General features: G+C 48.8%; 2 protein-coding genes across 4 annotated transcripts in view; one reads left to right on the top strand and one right to left on the bottom strand.

The window, feature by feature from the left end:
* The window catches only part of LOC144271985 (uncharacterized), a 69600-nt gene that overhangs the window by 32291 nt on the left and 21352 nt on the right, over positions 1 to 15957 (bottom strand). The window lies entirely within an intron of this gene.
* On the top strand, positions 334 to 8783 carry LOC144271990 (uncharacterized). Of its 3 annotated transcripts, XR_013347473.1 has the most exons (3): positions 334 to 725; positions 5360 to 8148; positions 8234 to 8783. XR_013347473.1 is itself a non-coding variant. In XM_077829728.1 (2 exons), the coding sequence occupies exons 1-2, from the start codon at positions 438 to 440 to the stop codon at positions 6707 to 6709; spliced, it is 1638 nt and encodes a 545-aa protein (XP_077685854.1). In that variant the 5' UTR covers positions 334 to 437; the 3' UTR covers positions 6710 to 8783. The 3 variants fall into 3 exon arrangements, 2 of the variants coding, with proteins under 2 accessions (XP_077685854.1, XP_077685855.1); XM_077829728.1 differs by having other exon boundaries at positions 5360 to 8783; XM_077829729.1 differs by lacking the exon at positions 334 to 725 and adding an exon at positions 1365 to 1642 and having other exon boundaries at positions 5360 to 8783.

Below are 15957 nucleotides of genomic sequence, written 5' to 3'. Positions count from 1 at the left end.
AGACTTTGGTCAAGCCTGTCTAGCCCTTAGACAGTAGTCAAGCTTGTTCCTGTGTATAAGGGGCAGGAGGGGGGGCAGAATGGAAAATTTTAAGCAGAACAATTTGTAATAGACAGGCATGTTAAAGTATAACCACAACAGTAGTGTTAGAAAGGATGTTAAACCACAAGAGAAACACTTGTGAATAACAGGAAAAAGCTTGTTTTTCTATAGCCCAAATACGGGCGCTTGTTTTAATAGATTCCTAATAAGGCAAAATATCGATGCGGAAGTGTAACCGGTTGTGGTTTTAAGCTATATACGCTCCTGTGTTTCTGTATTTGGCAAAGCAGCGTGCCCTGGCTGTCTCTCAATTGCATGCACATGCTTGAAATAAGTGGGCCTCAGGCTGGTTCTGATCCAAACACAACGCGTGGTCATTGTTCCACAACAGAACCATGGACTTGCTGATGCTCCTGGGCTGCGTCTCGCTGTGGGTGGGGCTGGCGCTGGCTGAAGTGGGGTCGTTCAGTGACTGCAGAAACTTTTTCTACCACAGAGCTGAGCCACAGGGCTTGGACGTGGCTAACACAGCCGAGATCTGCCAGAAGTACAACAATCTATACTACTTTGCAACCCTCTATGACAGGGCCAACCGGATCCCGTGCTGGTCGGCGTACAAGCTGGGTGATGCTGCCTGCCCAGGGCAGGCCAAGAAGATGAGCCAGTGGTTTGTGGAGCCCCAGGTCAGTCCCAGAGCTCTGTCTAATGCACTCCAGGGGTCGGAATTGCTTAGGCAGCCCATGAATAAGGGGGTGCAAGGAGAAATGGGTGGAGAAGGAAAAGGGGAGGGGTCACTCTTCAAGAGAGCTTGGGCCATGGGATGCTCTGTCGCGCAGATAATTGGGTTGTGGGACGCCCTGCCGCACGGGGAATTGGGCCGTGGGACGCCCTGCCGCACAGGGAATTGGGCCGTGGGACGCCCAGTTGCTGCTGCCTTCATTGTTCTTGGACTCTCTTGGATCTCTGTCTGGGTCTGGACCCTAGATCTTGGCTTGATCATCCTGCTCCAGCGATGCAATCCTCTGCAGCTCGTTTAACTTCCCAGCACGTACCCCTCTCCTCCCACCCAGCTCAGTGATGCTCGTTTCAGGAAGGTGGATGTATGTCATGTCTTGCTGTCTTCTGGGACTAAACTTCTTTTTACTGCTGCAAGTTAATTATTGCAGAATACTCTTGGTGCATTCAATGTCCCACCCTCTGCACCCACTCTCATGGATTCCCCAGGATCTGTGCTATGCCCCAGCTTTTAAATAATCTCTTGAAGATACCCCTTTAATGGGCCAGACAACCCCCCTCCCACCAAGGGTCCCACTGTTCCTTAAGGGCGATCCCCACAGCCTCAGTGCCACTGAGACTGAGCCTTGTTGGGGTCCAGCACTCCAGCTTCACACCGTGAGCTCTGCCCAGCAAATCCAGTTGAGGTAGATTCCTGGTCAGAGACTTGTCCCCTCTTCAGGGATCAATGCACCTCGGCAGATATTTGCAGTGACACCCGGCAGCCTTTTCCAAACAGACCAGAAGGGTTATTAGTCAACTGGAATGAAGCATCGGGAAGGGCTTTAAACTAGGTTCACCGGGGGAAGGAGACGAAAGCCCTGAGGTAAGTGGGGAAGTGGGATACTGGGAGGAAGCACAAGCAGGAGCACGTGAGAGGGGAGGGCTCCTGCCTCATACTGAGAAAGAGGGGCGATCAGCAAGTTATCTCAAGTGCCTATACTCAAATGCACAAAGCCTGGGAAACAAGCAGAGAGAACTGGAAGTCCTGGCACAGTCAAGGAATTAGGATGTGATTGGAATAACAGAGACTTGGTGGGATAACTCACATGACTGGAGTACTCTCATGGATGGATATAAACTGTTCAGGAAGGACAGGCAGGGCAGAAAAGGTGGGGGAGTTGCACTGTATGTAAGGGAGCAGTATGACTGCTCAGAGCTCAAGTATGAAACTGCAGAAAAATCTGAGAGTCTCTGGATTAATTTTAGAAGCGTGAGCAACAAGGGTGATGTCGTGGTGGGAGTCTACTATAGACCACCGGAACAGGGGGATGAGGTGGACGAGGCTTTCTTCCAGCAACTCGCAGAAGTTACTAGATCGCACGCCCTAGTTCTCATGGGAGACTTCAATCACCCTGATATCTGCTGGGAGAGCAATACAGCGGTGCACAGACAATCCAGGAAGTTTTTGGAAAGTGTAGGGGACAATTTCCTGGTGCAAGTGCTGGAGGAACCAACTAGGGGAAGAGCTCTTCTTGACCTGCTGCTCACAAACGGGGAAGAATTAGTAGGGGAAGCAAAAGTGGATGGGAACCTGGGAGGCAGTGACCATGAGATGGTCGAGTTCAGGATCCTGACACAGGGAAGAAAGGAGAGCAGCAGAATACGGACCCCGGACTTCAGAAAAGCAGACTTTGACTCCCTCAGGGAACTGATGGGCAGGATCCCCTGGGAGAATAACATGATGGGGAAAGGAGTCCAGGAGAGCTGGCTGTATTTTAAAGAATCCTTATTGAGGTTACAGGGACAAACCATCCTGATGTGTAGAAAGAATAGTAAATATGGCAGGTGACCAGCTTGGCTTAACAGTGAAATCCTTGCTGAACTTAAATACAAAAAAGAAGCTTACAAGAAGTGGAAGACAGGACAAATGACCAGGGATGAGTATAAAAATATTGTTTGGGCATGCAGGAGTGATATCACAAAGGCCAAATCATACCTGGAGTTGCAGCTAGCAAGAGATGTTAAGAGTAACAAGAAGGGTTTCTTCAGGTATGTTAGCAACAAGAAGAAAGTCAAGGTAAGTGTGGGCTCCTTACTGAATGAGGGAGGCAACCTAGTGGCAGAGGATGTGGAAAAAGCTAATGTACTCAACGCTTTTTTTGCCTCTGTCTTCACAAACAAGGTCAGCTCCCAGACTACTGCACTGGGCAGCACAGCATGGGGAGGAGATGACCAGCCCTCTGTGGAGAAAGAAGTGGTTCGGGACTATTTAGAAAAGCTGGACGTGCACAAGTCCATGGGGCCGGATGCACTGCATCCGAGAGTGCTAAAGGAGTTGGCGGATGTGATTGCAGAGCCATTGGCCGTTATCTTTGAAAACTCATGACAATCAGGGGAGGTCCCGGACAACTGGAAAAAGGCTAATATAGTGCCCATCTTTAAAAAAGGAAAGAAGGAGGATCTTGGGAACTACAGGCCAGTCAGCCTAACCTCAGTCCCTGGAAAAATCATGGAGCAGGTCCTCAAGGAATCAATTCTGAAGCACTTAGAGGAGAGGAAAGTGATCAGGAACAGTCAGCATGGATTCACCAAGGGAAAGTCATGCCTGACTAATCTAATTGCCTTCTGTGACGAGATAACTGGTTCTGTGGATGAAGGGAAAGCAGTGGATGTGTTGTTCCTTGACTTTAGCAAAGCTTTTGACACTGTCTCCCACAGTATTCTTGCCAGCAAGTTAAAGAAGTATGGGCTGGATGAATGGACTATAAGGTGGATAGAAAGCTGGCTAGATTGTCTGGCTCAAAGGGTAGTGATCAATGGCTCCATGTCTAGCTGGCAGCCGGTATCAAGTGGAGTGCCCCAAGGGTCAGTCCTGGGGCCGGTTTTGTTCAATATCTTCATTAATGATCTGGAGGATGGCATGGATTGCACCCTCAGCAAGTTTGCAGATGACACTAAACTGGGAGGAGAGGTAGATATGCTGGAGGGTAGGGATAGGATACAGAGGGACCTAGACAAATTGGAGGATTGGGCCAAAAGAAATCTGATGAGGTTCAACAAGGACAAGTGCAGAGTCCTGCACTTAGGACGGAAGAATCCCATGCACTGCTACAGACTAGGGACCAAATGGCTCGGCAGCAGTTCGGCAGAAAAGGACCTATGGGTTACAGTGGACGAGAAGCTGGGTATGAGTCAACAGTGTGCCCTTGTTGCCAAGAAGGCCAATGGCATTTTAGGATGTATAAGTAGGGGCATTGCCAGCAGATCGAGGGACGTGATCGTTCCCCTCTATTCAACATTGGTGAGGCCTCCTCTGGAGTACTGGGTCCAGTTTTGGGCCCCACACTACAAGAAGGATGTGGAAAAATTGGAAAGAGTCCAGCGGAGGGCAACAAAAATGATTAGGGGACTGGGACACATGACTTATGAGGAGCGGCTGAGGGAACTGGGAATGTTTAGTCTACGGAAGAGAAGAATGAGGGGGGATTTGATAGCTGCTTTCAACTACCTGAAAGGGGGTTCCAAAGAGGATGGCTCTAGACTGTTCTCAGTGGTAGCAGATGACAGAACAAGGAGTAATGGTCTCAAGTTGCAGTGGGGGAGGTTTAGGTTGGATATTAGGAAAAACGTTTTCACTAGGAGGGTGGTGAAACACTGGAATGCGTTGCCTAGGAAGTGGTGGAATCTCCTTCCTTAGAAGTTTTTAAGGTCAGGCTTGACAAAGCCCTGGCTGGGATAATTTAGTTGGGGATTGGTCCTGCTTTGAGCAGGGGGTTGGACTAGATGACCTCCTGAGGTCCCTTCCAACCCTGATATTCTATGAAGTCTTCAGGTTAGCAGAGGGAAGCAAAGAGGAAGACATGGTCCACCCTGGCCCAGCCAGCTCTGCACCCAGCCACGCTGTTGTGTAGGAAGGAATCACTTTGGCCCTGTCTCTCTGTATCTTTATCCATCAGTCTAAGGCATAAGCCCTGTGTCTCTGTGAACTCAGTTCATAACCTTTCCAGGTGACACCTTCCCCCTTTGTTCTCCATCTCAGGCCTTTGCTGGGCTTCCCTGAAGAAAGAGAGGGGATCTCCTTCCTCCTGGCTGTGGGTCATGAGGTGTGAAGGTCCCAGCCACTAGGGTTTCCACTGTCTCTGCCAAACCCTCCGTGACCCAGTCATTCCTCCCCAGACAGCTACGTGACACACACACACACCTCATGTCCTGGCATTTTGATGCTTCTATGCCATTGGGTAGCAATCCCTAGTCCCGTAAGTCACTGCCCTGCACAGCATTCAGAAAACCATTACAGAAAATCCCCAATTCTGTCACACTGGGGCTGTGGGTGGGATTCCAGAGAATGGGAGCACTGGGGTGAGATCCTGGGGGTGGGAGGGGCAGGAAGTGATGTTCCTGGAGGAGGGAGGAGAGGGGGGGAGGCATGGGAAGGGGGGGATCCTGGGGGAAGGAGGGAGGGAAGGAAGGAAGACCCTAGGGAGGGAAGGACAGGGGTGAGATTCTGGGGGAGAGGCGGGTCCAGGGTCTGTGTGAGATCCCACGAGAGGAAGGGGAAGCCCAAACAAAGCCAAGATGTTTTGACCTTGTGTGTCTCCAGCTGGCTGATCCGAGTAAGTCCCCAGAAATGAAGACGGAGGCTGAGTCAGCACTGAGCCTGGACGAGCGGAGATCCAGCCAGGCCGTCAATGAGGATTATGAAGACACGTCATACGACCGGGGGCACCTGAACCCAAACGCCTTCCAGTGTAATGATGGCCGCACAGCCACCTTCACCCTCACCAACGCCGCCCCCATGGACCCCTGCTTCAACCGGATCCACTGGTACAGGCTGGAGGAAACCCTCAAGACACAGCTAACTGGGAGCTGCAGAAATGTGGGAGGCACCCCCTACCTGGTGACAGGGGCTGTTCCCAGTGACAGTAAGAAAATCCCCATAGAGGGGGAGGACAAGGAAGGGGACCGTAACCGGCCATACAACCGGGTCTCGGTGCCCACCCACATCTGGACAGCTGTTTGCTGCGACCATTGGAACAACAACCACAAATTCTCCTTCTCCTTCATAGGAGAGAACAAGGAGGCATCCAGTCTTCAAATCATCCCTGTGGAGCAGCTAAACACAAACCTTTCACATCTGTACAAGACTTCTGAGCCAGTCAAGGTCTTTGCAGATGACTGTGGCTCCAGGAGCCTGAAAGGACTACAGGTTTTGTCAGCAGTAAAGAAAGCCTTGTACAACAGCTTCCGGAACTTTGTAATAGACTCTTACTCCCAGCTCCTTCCACTGGCGAAAAGGAGTAAACTGGACAGGGAGACCACCCAGGTGATGACAAGCACAAACTTGGATCAGAACAAGATGCAGCTGACGAGCATTGGGTTCCTGATGGGTATTTCCAGCCTGGCAGACTGGCACAGTCAGTTTGAGAACACGTACAAACAGGACAACCTGGCCTGTGTGCTGGCCCCTGCTGTGGCTGGAGTGGCAAAGGCTTCTGGGATTTCGGACAGAGTCTGCACCCTCCAGGAGCAGAAACACCTGCCGAACTCTGGTGTAACAGCCAAAGGGTGGAGCTGTGTTGGGCAGACCTGTGGCGAGCATGGATACAAATACACCTGGTGTTACACGTCTTACAAGAATGACTGGGATTACTGCTGTACGGAGAAGTGCACAGTGGATCCGGGGTCTAAACGATACGAGTGCCCACGAGGAGATGGTTCCACCACGGAATGCTCACCCCAGTACTCCACGGTGACCGTCTCTGGGAAGGCCTGTCGGGCTGACCATCCCTGTGGCCTTTACGAGACAAGTTACTTCTGGTGCTATACAGATTATCGAGACAACTGGGACTATTGCTGCTCCCCCCAGCACTACTGTGGGTATCACAGCTCTGACTACCAGTGGTGTTACAGCCAGGACCCAAAGGCAGCCTGGAGGCAGTGCACCCCGTGACATGCCCACTGGGGAGGGAAGGGGCAACTGGGTGCTTGTCTGGCTCCTTCACACCACAGCAGAGAAGAAATGAACCAGCTACCTTAATCTATTAGTGCTATAGGCCCTGCCCCACGGATGCAGAGACTCCACCCATTTCCTCTATCTGTCTCTTTAGATTTTAAAATGTCATAAAAAAAAAATCTCCCTCCCACCCAGAATCTTAGACAGCACCTTCAAGCCATTTCCACAGGAGAGTCTCTTCCACCGGCTGCCCTGGGTTCGAAGGTCTCCATGCAATAGGACTGGGCTCCATCTTTAAAACCAACTACAGACTTTGGATGACCGACTTCAGACACTTTAAAAAAGGGTGGTTTGCACAGCGTGCTGAGCACCCGGCCTCTCCGAAATGAGCCACCGTCGGGGGACATTTTTAAACATGCCTCAGGAGTTTAGGAGCACAAGTCTCATTAGCAGTCACTGGAAGTGGTGCTCCTAAATCTCCTAGGTGGTTTGAAATTTATCCCCATAAAGCTTCTCATTTTGTGCACCCAAAACACAGGCATTTAAGCTTTGCCATCAGAATTGGTTGGGAAAAGTCGACGATGGCATCATTCAGATAGTTTTTAAAAGTCCTTTTGTGCAGGAATTTTCCACAGATTGGCTCAAATTTTAAGCAGTGAGGGGATTAGCCACTGGAGCAATGTACTGGGAATGTGATGGATTTTCTGTCACTTCAGGTCTTTAAATCAGGCTAGGTCTAGGATATCGTGGTAAAAGATCTGTTCTCATCCAACAACACGATACTGGCCTCAGTGCAGGAATCTCTAGGTGAGGGTCTCTGGCTTGTGTGGCCCAGAAGCTCAGACATGATGGTTAGAAAGTTCCTTTCTGCCTCATTGATGTATATTAATCTATCAATCTGATCCGCTTTTACCAAGATACCCTTGCAGTAACTGGGACCTGCAGATCTCTCCTAATTGTCAGATCACGTGCAGGGACGTGGCGTGGGTGGAAGTTCAGAAAACATTGCAATAACCTGTAACAGTGATGATAGATAGGAGGGTTACGAGAAGGGATCAGAAAGACAGGATTCGTCCAAACAAAAATGCAACCCCAGCACTGTATTAGGATCGTGACTGATAAACCAAGGAAGGACAGACTCAGAAATCAATTGACCAAACATGGTGTGTCAGAAATCAGGATAATTAGTGAATGAACTAATGAGGGGATTCTCCATTCCCCCTCCCCCACTCATCCTTTTTAGAGCTTCAAAAGGAGACTTTGGGGACCAGAAAGTGTGGAGTGGACTCCTGGGGGAAAAGCCAGCAGGCCTCTGGTTTGCTTCAGAGACTCTGTCCTTCATTGGTGAGCCTGGATCACTAGGCCATCCAGGCCAGCACCCTGACGAGGACACCTGGCCATCACTGCTAGACCAGCAAACACCCTGCTTGATACAGGTGAGCTCCTGCTCTGTCTGCCCTCTCCTCACGTATCGCTTTCCTTTCTCCATTCTCTTCCTCCCCTCGTATCTCTCTCTCTCAGCTGTTCCCGACCCTGCAGCCAGCTGCACAACATGGCGCCAGCGTGACAGGAGGCTCTTTCCAGTAAGGACCAGTGAAGGAGAGGGGCCTAGCCAGACCAGCCAGATGAGGTCCCTGACCAGCGTAGCGAGCCGGGGCAAGAGCAACAGGTATCATGGCCAATCTGTCAGCCCAGAGCCAAAGCCTACATCCATGACTGACCAGCCACCTGGTGTCCTGACAGCATCAACCAAAGCTGTATTTCCCCCATTCATACTGTGCTGTCTCGTCTCCCCCGTTGTGTCTGTCTGCCTTGTCAAGATCAGGAAAGGGAACCGTCATTCACAGGAATCAGCTCAGAGCCCCACCACAGAACTAGTCCTTTCGTCCCCAGTACAAAGGGTATCCCAACGGGACGAGATACTCTAACCAATATCCTCCCTCTGAAAAAGGGGCTTGCAGAGGCTTCGATTAAATTTCTCTTCCTTAATGCTCCATTTCAGTCCCAGAATGATTTGTGCTTTGTTTTCAATCCTTTTTCTCATGTGTAGCCTAATCAATCAATTATTAAACTGTGGCATGGATTTTCTAGTGTGTTGTCATGATTCTGAGCAGGCCACGGTCACTGAACTCACCATGACAGGTTTCAGAGTAGCAGCTGTGTTAGTCTGTATCCGCAAAAAGAAAAGGAGGACTTGTGGCACCTAAGAGACTAACAAATTTATTTGAGCATAAGCTTTCGTGAGCTACAGCTCACTTCATCGGATGCATGTAGTGGAAAATACAGTGGGGAGATTTTATATACACAGAGAACATGAAACAATGGGTGTTACCATACACACTGTAACGAGAGTGATCAGGTAAGGTGAGCTATTACCAACAGGAAAGAGGGGGGGGCGGGGGGGAGGAACCTTTTGCAGTGATAATCAAGGTGGGCCATTTCCAACAGTTGACAAGAATGTGTGAGGAACAGTGGGGCGGAGGGGAGGGAATAGTTTTACTTTGTGAAATGACCCATCCACTCCCAGTCTCTATTCAAGCCTAAGTTAATTGTATCCAGTTTGCAAATTAATTCCAATTCAGCAGTCTCTCGTTGGAGTCTGTTTTTGAAGTTTTTGTGTTGAAGAATTGCAACTTTTAGGTCTGTAATCAAGTGACCAAAGAGATTGAAGTGTTCTCCGACTGGTTTTTGAATGTTATAATTCTTGACATCTGATTTGTGTCCATTTATTCTTTTACGTAGAGGCTGTCCAGTTTGACCAATGTATATGGCAGAGGGGCATTGCTGGCACATGATGGCATATATCACATTGGTAGATGTGCAGGTGAAGGAGCCTCTGATCGTGTGGCTGATGTGATTAGGCCCTATGATGGTGTCCCCTGAATAGATATGTGGACACAGTTGGCAACGGGCTTTGTTGCAAGGATAGAACTCACCATGTGTCCCTGCTGTACAGTGACAGGGCTAGGTTAACACCTTTGACTCTCTGGGCCCATTAATGCCATTGAAATGATCACACCATGCCCCAAACTTTCTGTTCTGGGTTCCTCTCTGCAGCAAGGATCCAGAGAGTCCCTGTTAACTCCTTTGGGGATAAGAACTGTGGGCTGGTGCAAGGCTGGAATGAGTGAAATACTCAGAACTTTTGCGAACTGAATAGATATTTGGTGCACTGAACCCTTGGGGGACATTGGCTTTTCTGTTCCTCTGGGAGCTCGCTGGAGAGATTTTATGGAACCAAAGCTGACATATTATTTGTGTCGCCAGCTTGGGGCTTGGGCAAAGCAGCAGAGACAGAGTGGAAGTTTAAAGAGGGGGCACATACCTAGCCTCGAAGGACACACACAGAGCCTTGCCGGGGGTGGGGGGAACTGGATCTAGATCCTGACTGACAAATAGGGCACCCAACCGCATGCCCCAGAGAGACCCAAATGGCTGGCACTGCCCTAGTGTGTGAGCTCAGCGTGGCCAACCCCAAACGTTCAAAATCACGACTCAGATTCCCCCCAGAAAGCATGAGGCTGCCCCAAAGTCATGCCTTGAGGAAGTGTATAGGGTGGCGTATTTTTTTGGTCTGTCTTCTCAGTTTGAGCTCCCACTGCCGTGTGTGTGTCTGTGTGTGCTCCCTACACACTCTCCCTGACATATCATGAGTAAAGGGAATTTGGCCTCCACACCCGAACTGCGGTCCCATTGCACAACACTGTACAAAGGGCTGCCGGAAAGTGTGGAGCTTCCGGCTTCTCCCCACCCCCACCCCAAATGCCAATCAATTAACTCTGCACCCGCCCAGCCCCACATCTGTCCATCCCCAGCCTATTCGTTGATTAGGTCTCCCCAGCCCCTTATGAATTTTTGTGCCCCCCTCCCACCCTGGCATCTGCCCCGACTCCCAGACCCACATCAATTCTGCCCCACCAGCCCCACATCTGTCCTTCACCCCCAGCCCCACTTCTGCTCCTCCTGCAGCTGTGGAGGGTTCTTCCCCCACGCCTCCCATGGAGGACAACTTCTCTCCCTTCCCTCCAACGGCAGGGGTCAAAACGGCATCTCTGATTACAGAACGGTGAGCGCTTCCCCAAGACACACACTGTGTTAGTGGGCAGGAGGAGGAGATCCCAGGGCATGGACTAACTGGCATGGCTCGGTGACCACTGCAGGTTGTGGGTACAGAGGGGTGTGTTCGGGCATTGAGCGCCAAGTGGTTTTCTCCTCCCACATCATAGTATAGAGAAATGGCAGAGGCCTAATCTCAGCGCCAGCTCGGGGATGTGAATTTGGGATTGTTGCCATCACTGAGGGCACATCACGATTAAAGACAAGACAAGTACGCCATGTGACAAACTGGGTTACCCTGCGGGAGAACCGGACCCCTTTACACAGGATACCTTACTCCACACACTTTAACAGCACAATAATATTGTATACAGCCAGTTGATCCCGACAGCTTATTCTTTGGGGCTCAGACCCGCTGTTTGCCCCCTGTGGTGTCTGGACCCTGATTGTCACAACCCAATTATTAATTATGAATATTTATCACCAGAGAAAAGGAGGGAGGGAACTAATCCAGAACACACGCCATGAACAAGGGTGTAACATTCTATACCTTGGGGGAGAGTCCCAGAACCCCCATACAGTACTCCTCATTTTTATATGAGCGCGGTCTTACATACAAAGCAGGCCTTGTAAGGTATCCCAGTGCGGGCATCGCGCAGGGCATTCCCAGCAGGTCGGAAAACGAACCCACACTGTAAGTGCTGCTGAGCATCCCTGGATTGTTAGCACAGGTAAGCTGTGTGTGCTTTTCTTGCTGAATGAGCGAGAGGTGTCCCTCGGAGCTGGTCTCTTCTTGTGCACTGCGGCCATTCATGAGCAGTGACAGCATTCTGGGCCTGGCAGGTCCCTGTCCAGGTTGGGGCAGACTTTTGAGCGTAAGTTGTGTATTTATCACTTTCCTAACACAAGGCTCATCCTCCCACTTCAGAGAATAAGGAGTGTGATAGAAGTTGGACAGTCTGAACAGGGCTGGCCTTACCATGAGGCAAACTGAGGTGGCCGCCTCAGGTGCCAGACTGTGGGGGGGGCGCCACTAGGACCCAGAGTGTAGAAAATTGTCTGCTGCTGGTGTATCTGTATTCTCTCTGCTCTAGATGCACAGAGAGGGTGGAGTGCTGTGCTGGAGGAAGGAGGGCACAAGAGACATAACAGGCATGTAGGAGAAAAGGTGACAGGGAATAACAGAAAGCAGCAGAGCTACAGGGAGAGAGAGGAGAAGGAGCCTCTTATGTACCTCTCTAGCACCCCAGGAGCCTGGACTGATTAACTCCAGCATCTCAGGGAGCTTCCTGTTTCCTGCTACTTCCCTGAACCCACCTGAGGAGAACAGGCCGTCAGCTGAAGTAGTAGGAGCCAGTTAGGCCCTTAAGACGCTGATATCTTCCCTCACTCAGGCCCTCCTACCAGCCTGCTTATTTGTCCCCTTCAATTGAGTGCCGGGAGCCACTATAGCTGGCCCAGAACAGCAGCCATGAGTGAAAGAAGAAAACGCCCCTCTGGGGCAGCATTCAGCAAAAAGAAAGAAAGCAAAGGAAGCTTTTCTATCTAAGCAGGAAGGAGTTCTCCTGAGATACATAGACACAAATGTTCACGGTGAGCCTTCCGGCCCCAGTGAGGATGTGAGTGGAGAGGAGATGCCTGATCTTCCAGTTAGTCAGAGTGCAGGTGACCTAGCAGCTACTGCAGCATCCATATCTCCATCTCAAATGGATGTAACTATGCACATTCCTGAAGAAAAGTGTAGATCAGAGAAGAGTGTGGTTGAGGCTCAAGAAACAGCTGCTGCTGAGTTTAGTTCCTTAAGTCTAGATGATCCAGGACTGCGGACCCACTTGAGCAGTAGCCTGAGGGACTTCCTTGTACTGCGTGGGCCACAGCAAGTGAAAAACTTCATGTTCCCCAAAGACAATGAAAATAGAAGTTTCCATCCAACACATTACTGGTGTGAAATCCCCAGTGGTGACAAAGTAGAGAGGCCATGGCTTATGTACTCAAAAACCCAGAATGCCGCATACTGTTTTTGTTGCAAACTGCCAGTCTAATGTTCCAGCCACACTGGGTTCTACAGGAACAAAGGACTGGAAAAATCTGGCTAGAAATCTGGCATGCCATGAGAAGGCAGCAAATCACCAGAGAGCATTCCATAGGTGGAAAGAGCTTGAGATGAGATTAAGGTTAAAGGCCATCATAGATGATCAGCAACAAGAGAAGATTGCATTAGAGTCTCTTTACTGGCAAAATGTTCTGAAAAGGTTCATTGCCATTGTGACAATGCTTGCAACCCAAAACCTCGCACTGCGTGGCACTTCAGATCAGCCGTATGTGCCAAACAATGGAAACTTCCTTAAAATTGTGGAGCTGATGGCTGCGTTTGATGCTGTACTCCAGGAGCATCGAAGAAGAGTCACCACCCATGAAATGTACACACACCAGTACCTTGGAAAAACAATTCAAAATGAGACCATACAGTTACTGGCAACAAAAGTCAAACAGAAGATTGGGGCAGATCTGAAGTCAGCAAAATATTACTCTGTTATTCTGCACTGCACACCTGACATCAGCCATACGGAACAAATGATGTTCATGATGCATTTTGTAACAACAACAGAACCTAGTGAAAATGTCCCTGCAGTGGTGACTGTCAGAGAGCATTTTCTAGAATTTATTGACATTGATGATACTACAGGAGTTGGTGTGACAAATGTGCTTCTTAAAAAGCTGGAAGATACGGGAATTGCCATAGCTGACATGAGAGGTCAGGGCTACGATAATGGTGCCAACATGAGAGGAAAGAACAGAGCAGTGCAGACACGGATCTGAGAGTTAAACCCTCAAGGTTTTTTTGCCCCATGCAGTTCTCATTCATTGAACTTGGTGGTCAGTGATGCAGCATCAGCTTCGAGCGAGGCTGCTGAATTTTTTAACATAATTCAAAGCATCGATGTATTTTTCTCTGCATCAACTCATCGATGGCAAATTTTGAATCAACATCTGGGAACATCCTTTCTGACACTGAAACCATTGCATGCCACACGATGGGAAAGTCGAGTGGAGGCAATAAAACCTATCAAACACCAAATTGGGAAGATAGATGATGCCATAGTTGCCATTATGGAGGATAATGCTATGACAGGAACTGTTCATGGGAGAACAGTGGCAGAGGGAAATGGAATCACCAGAAACATAAATAACTTCCAATTTCTGTGTGGTTTAGTGTTGTGGCATGACATACTGTTTGTGTCAAAAATATAAAGGGAAGGGTAAACATCTTTAAAATCCCTCCTGGCCAGAGGAAAAGCCCTTTCACCTGTAAAGGGTTAAGAAGCTAGGATAACCTCGCTGGCACCTGACCAAAATGACTAATGAGGAGACAAGATACTTTCAAAACTGGAGGGGGGGAGAAACAAAGCGTCTGGGTCTGTCTGTGTGATGTTTTTGCCGGGGACAGAACAGAAATGGAGTCTTAGAACTTAGTAAGTAATCTAGCTAGATATGCGTTAGATTATGATTTCTTTAAATGGCTGGAGAAAATAAGCTGTGCTGAATGGAATGGATATTCCTGTCTTTGTGTCTTTTTGTAACTTAAGGTTTTGCCTGGAGGGATTCTTTATGTTTTGAATCTAATTACCCTGTAAGGTATTTACCATCCTGATTTTACAGAGATGATTCTTTTTACTTATTCTTCTATTAAAATTCTTCTTGTAAGAAACTGAATGCTTTCTTCATTGTTCTTAAGATCCAAAGTTTTGGGTCTGTGGTCACCTATGCAAATTGGTGAGGATTTTTATCAAACCTTCCCCAGGAAGGGGGGTGCAAGGTTTTGGTGAGGTTTTTGTGGGGAAAGACGTGTCCAAACAGTTTTTTCCCAATAATAAACCCAGTTAGACATTTGGTGGTGGCAGCAAAAGTCCAAGGGCAAAAGGTAAAATAGTTTGTACCTTGGGGAAGTTTTAACCTAAGCTGGTAAAAGTAAGCTTAGGAGATTTTCATGCAGGTCCCCACATCTGTACCCTAGAGTTCAGAGTGGGGAAGGAACCTTGACAATTTGAAATAAATGTTGTAAGCAAGAGACTCCAAGGTGTTGATCTTGATATATCTGGAGCAATGGAACAACTGGACAAAGCAAAGTCATACCTACAATCTTACCGGTCAGATGAGGGATTTCAAAACGTTCTGAAGAGTCCACAGAAGTTGGCAGAGGAACTTCACTCTGAAGCTATTTTCCCACCCATTCAAGAATACAAGAGTCACCGAAGAAGAAGACATTTTGATTATGAGGCATGAGATAATCCCATAAGAGACCCCAAACAACAATTCAAAGTTGAATTCTTTAACCAGGTGCTAGATTGTGCAATACAGTCAGTTGAAGAACATTTCATGCAGCTCAAGGAACACAGCAGTATATTTGGGATGTTGTATGATATTCCAAAACTCCTCACTATACCTGAAGAAGACCTACGCCAGCAATGCAGGGCACTAGAGACAGTGTTGACACATAATGACATGTGCAATATTGATGCAAGTGATTTAGGTGATGAACTGAAAGCCCTTTCAAGATACATTTCAGCAGGATCAACTCCAAAGGCTGTTTTGGAATATATGTGCACAAATAAGATGACCACCCTCTTTCCAAATGCTTTTGTTGCTCTGTGCATACTTCTAACACTTCCTGTAACAGTTGCCAGTGGAGAATGCAGCTTCTCCTAGCTGAAATTAATAAAAACACACCTATGCTCCGCAATGACAGAGGAGAGGCTGGTCGGCCTTGCAACCAGCTCAATAGAGCATGAGCTGGCCCAGACTGTGGACCTTCAGCAGGAAGCAGTTCAAATCTTTGCAACCAGGAAGGCATGGAAAGCACCACTTTGACTATTCAAACATATAAAAATGCCTGTGTTTACTATGCAGACAAGAAAAGTTACATTTGCCATTCAGGCATTTGAAAGTTAAGTGTTACTTAAAATTTTCGAACAAGGCATTTTAAGTTGCTAGTTCTCCTTTATTGGGGTAGGTAGCAGAGCAGTACCATGAGAGGAGTAGAACAGGAAGAAGGCAGAATTGAGACCTTTCAAAGTTTTGGCCCAGGTGAGGGGCATGGGGCCGTCATTTGAGCTCCCCCGCTCAGGTGCCAAAATGTTGTGGGCCGGCCCTGGGTCTGAAGCAGGGGGGAGCTGGAGCCCAGGGGCTCA

The sequence above is a fragment of the Eretmochelys imbricata genome, chromosome 11 (genome assembly GCF_965152235.1).
Source record: "Eretmochelys imbricata isolate rEreImb1 chromosome 11, rEreImb1.hap1, whole genome shotgun sequence".
Classification (NCBI taxonomy): Eukaryota; Metazoa; Chordata; order Testudines; family Cheloniidae; genus Eretmochelys; species Eretmochelys imbricata.
The sequence above is the reverse complement of the archived record's forward strand: the minus strand, read 5'-3'. Positions and strand labels throughout refer to the sequence as shown.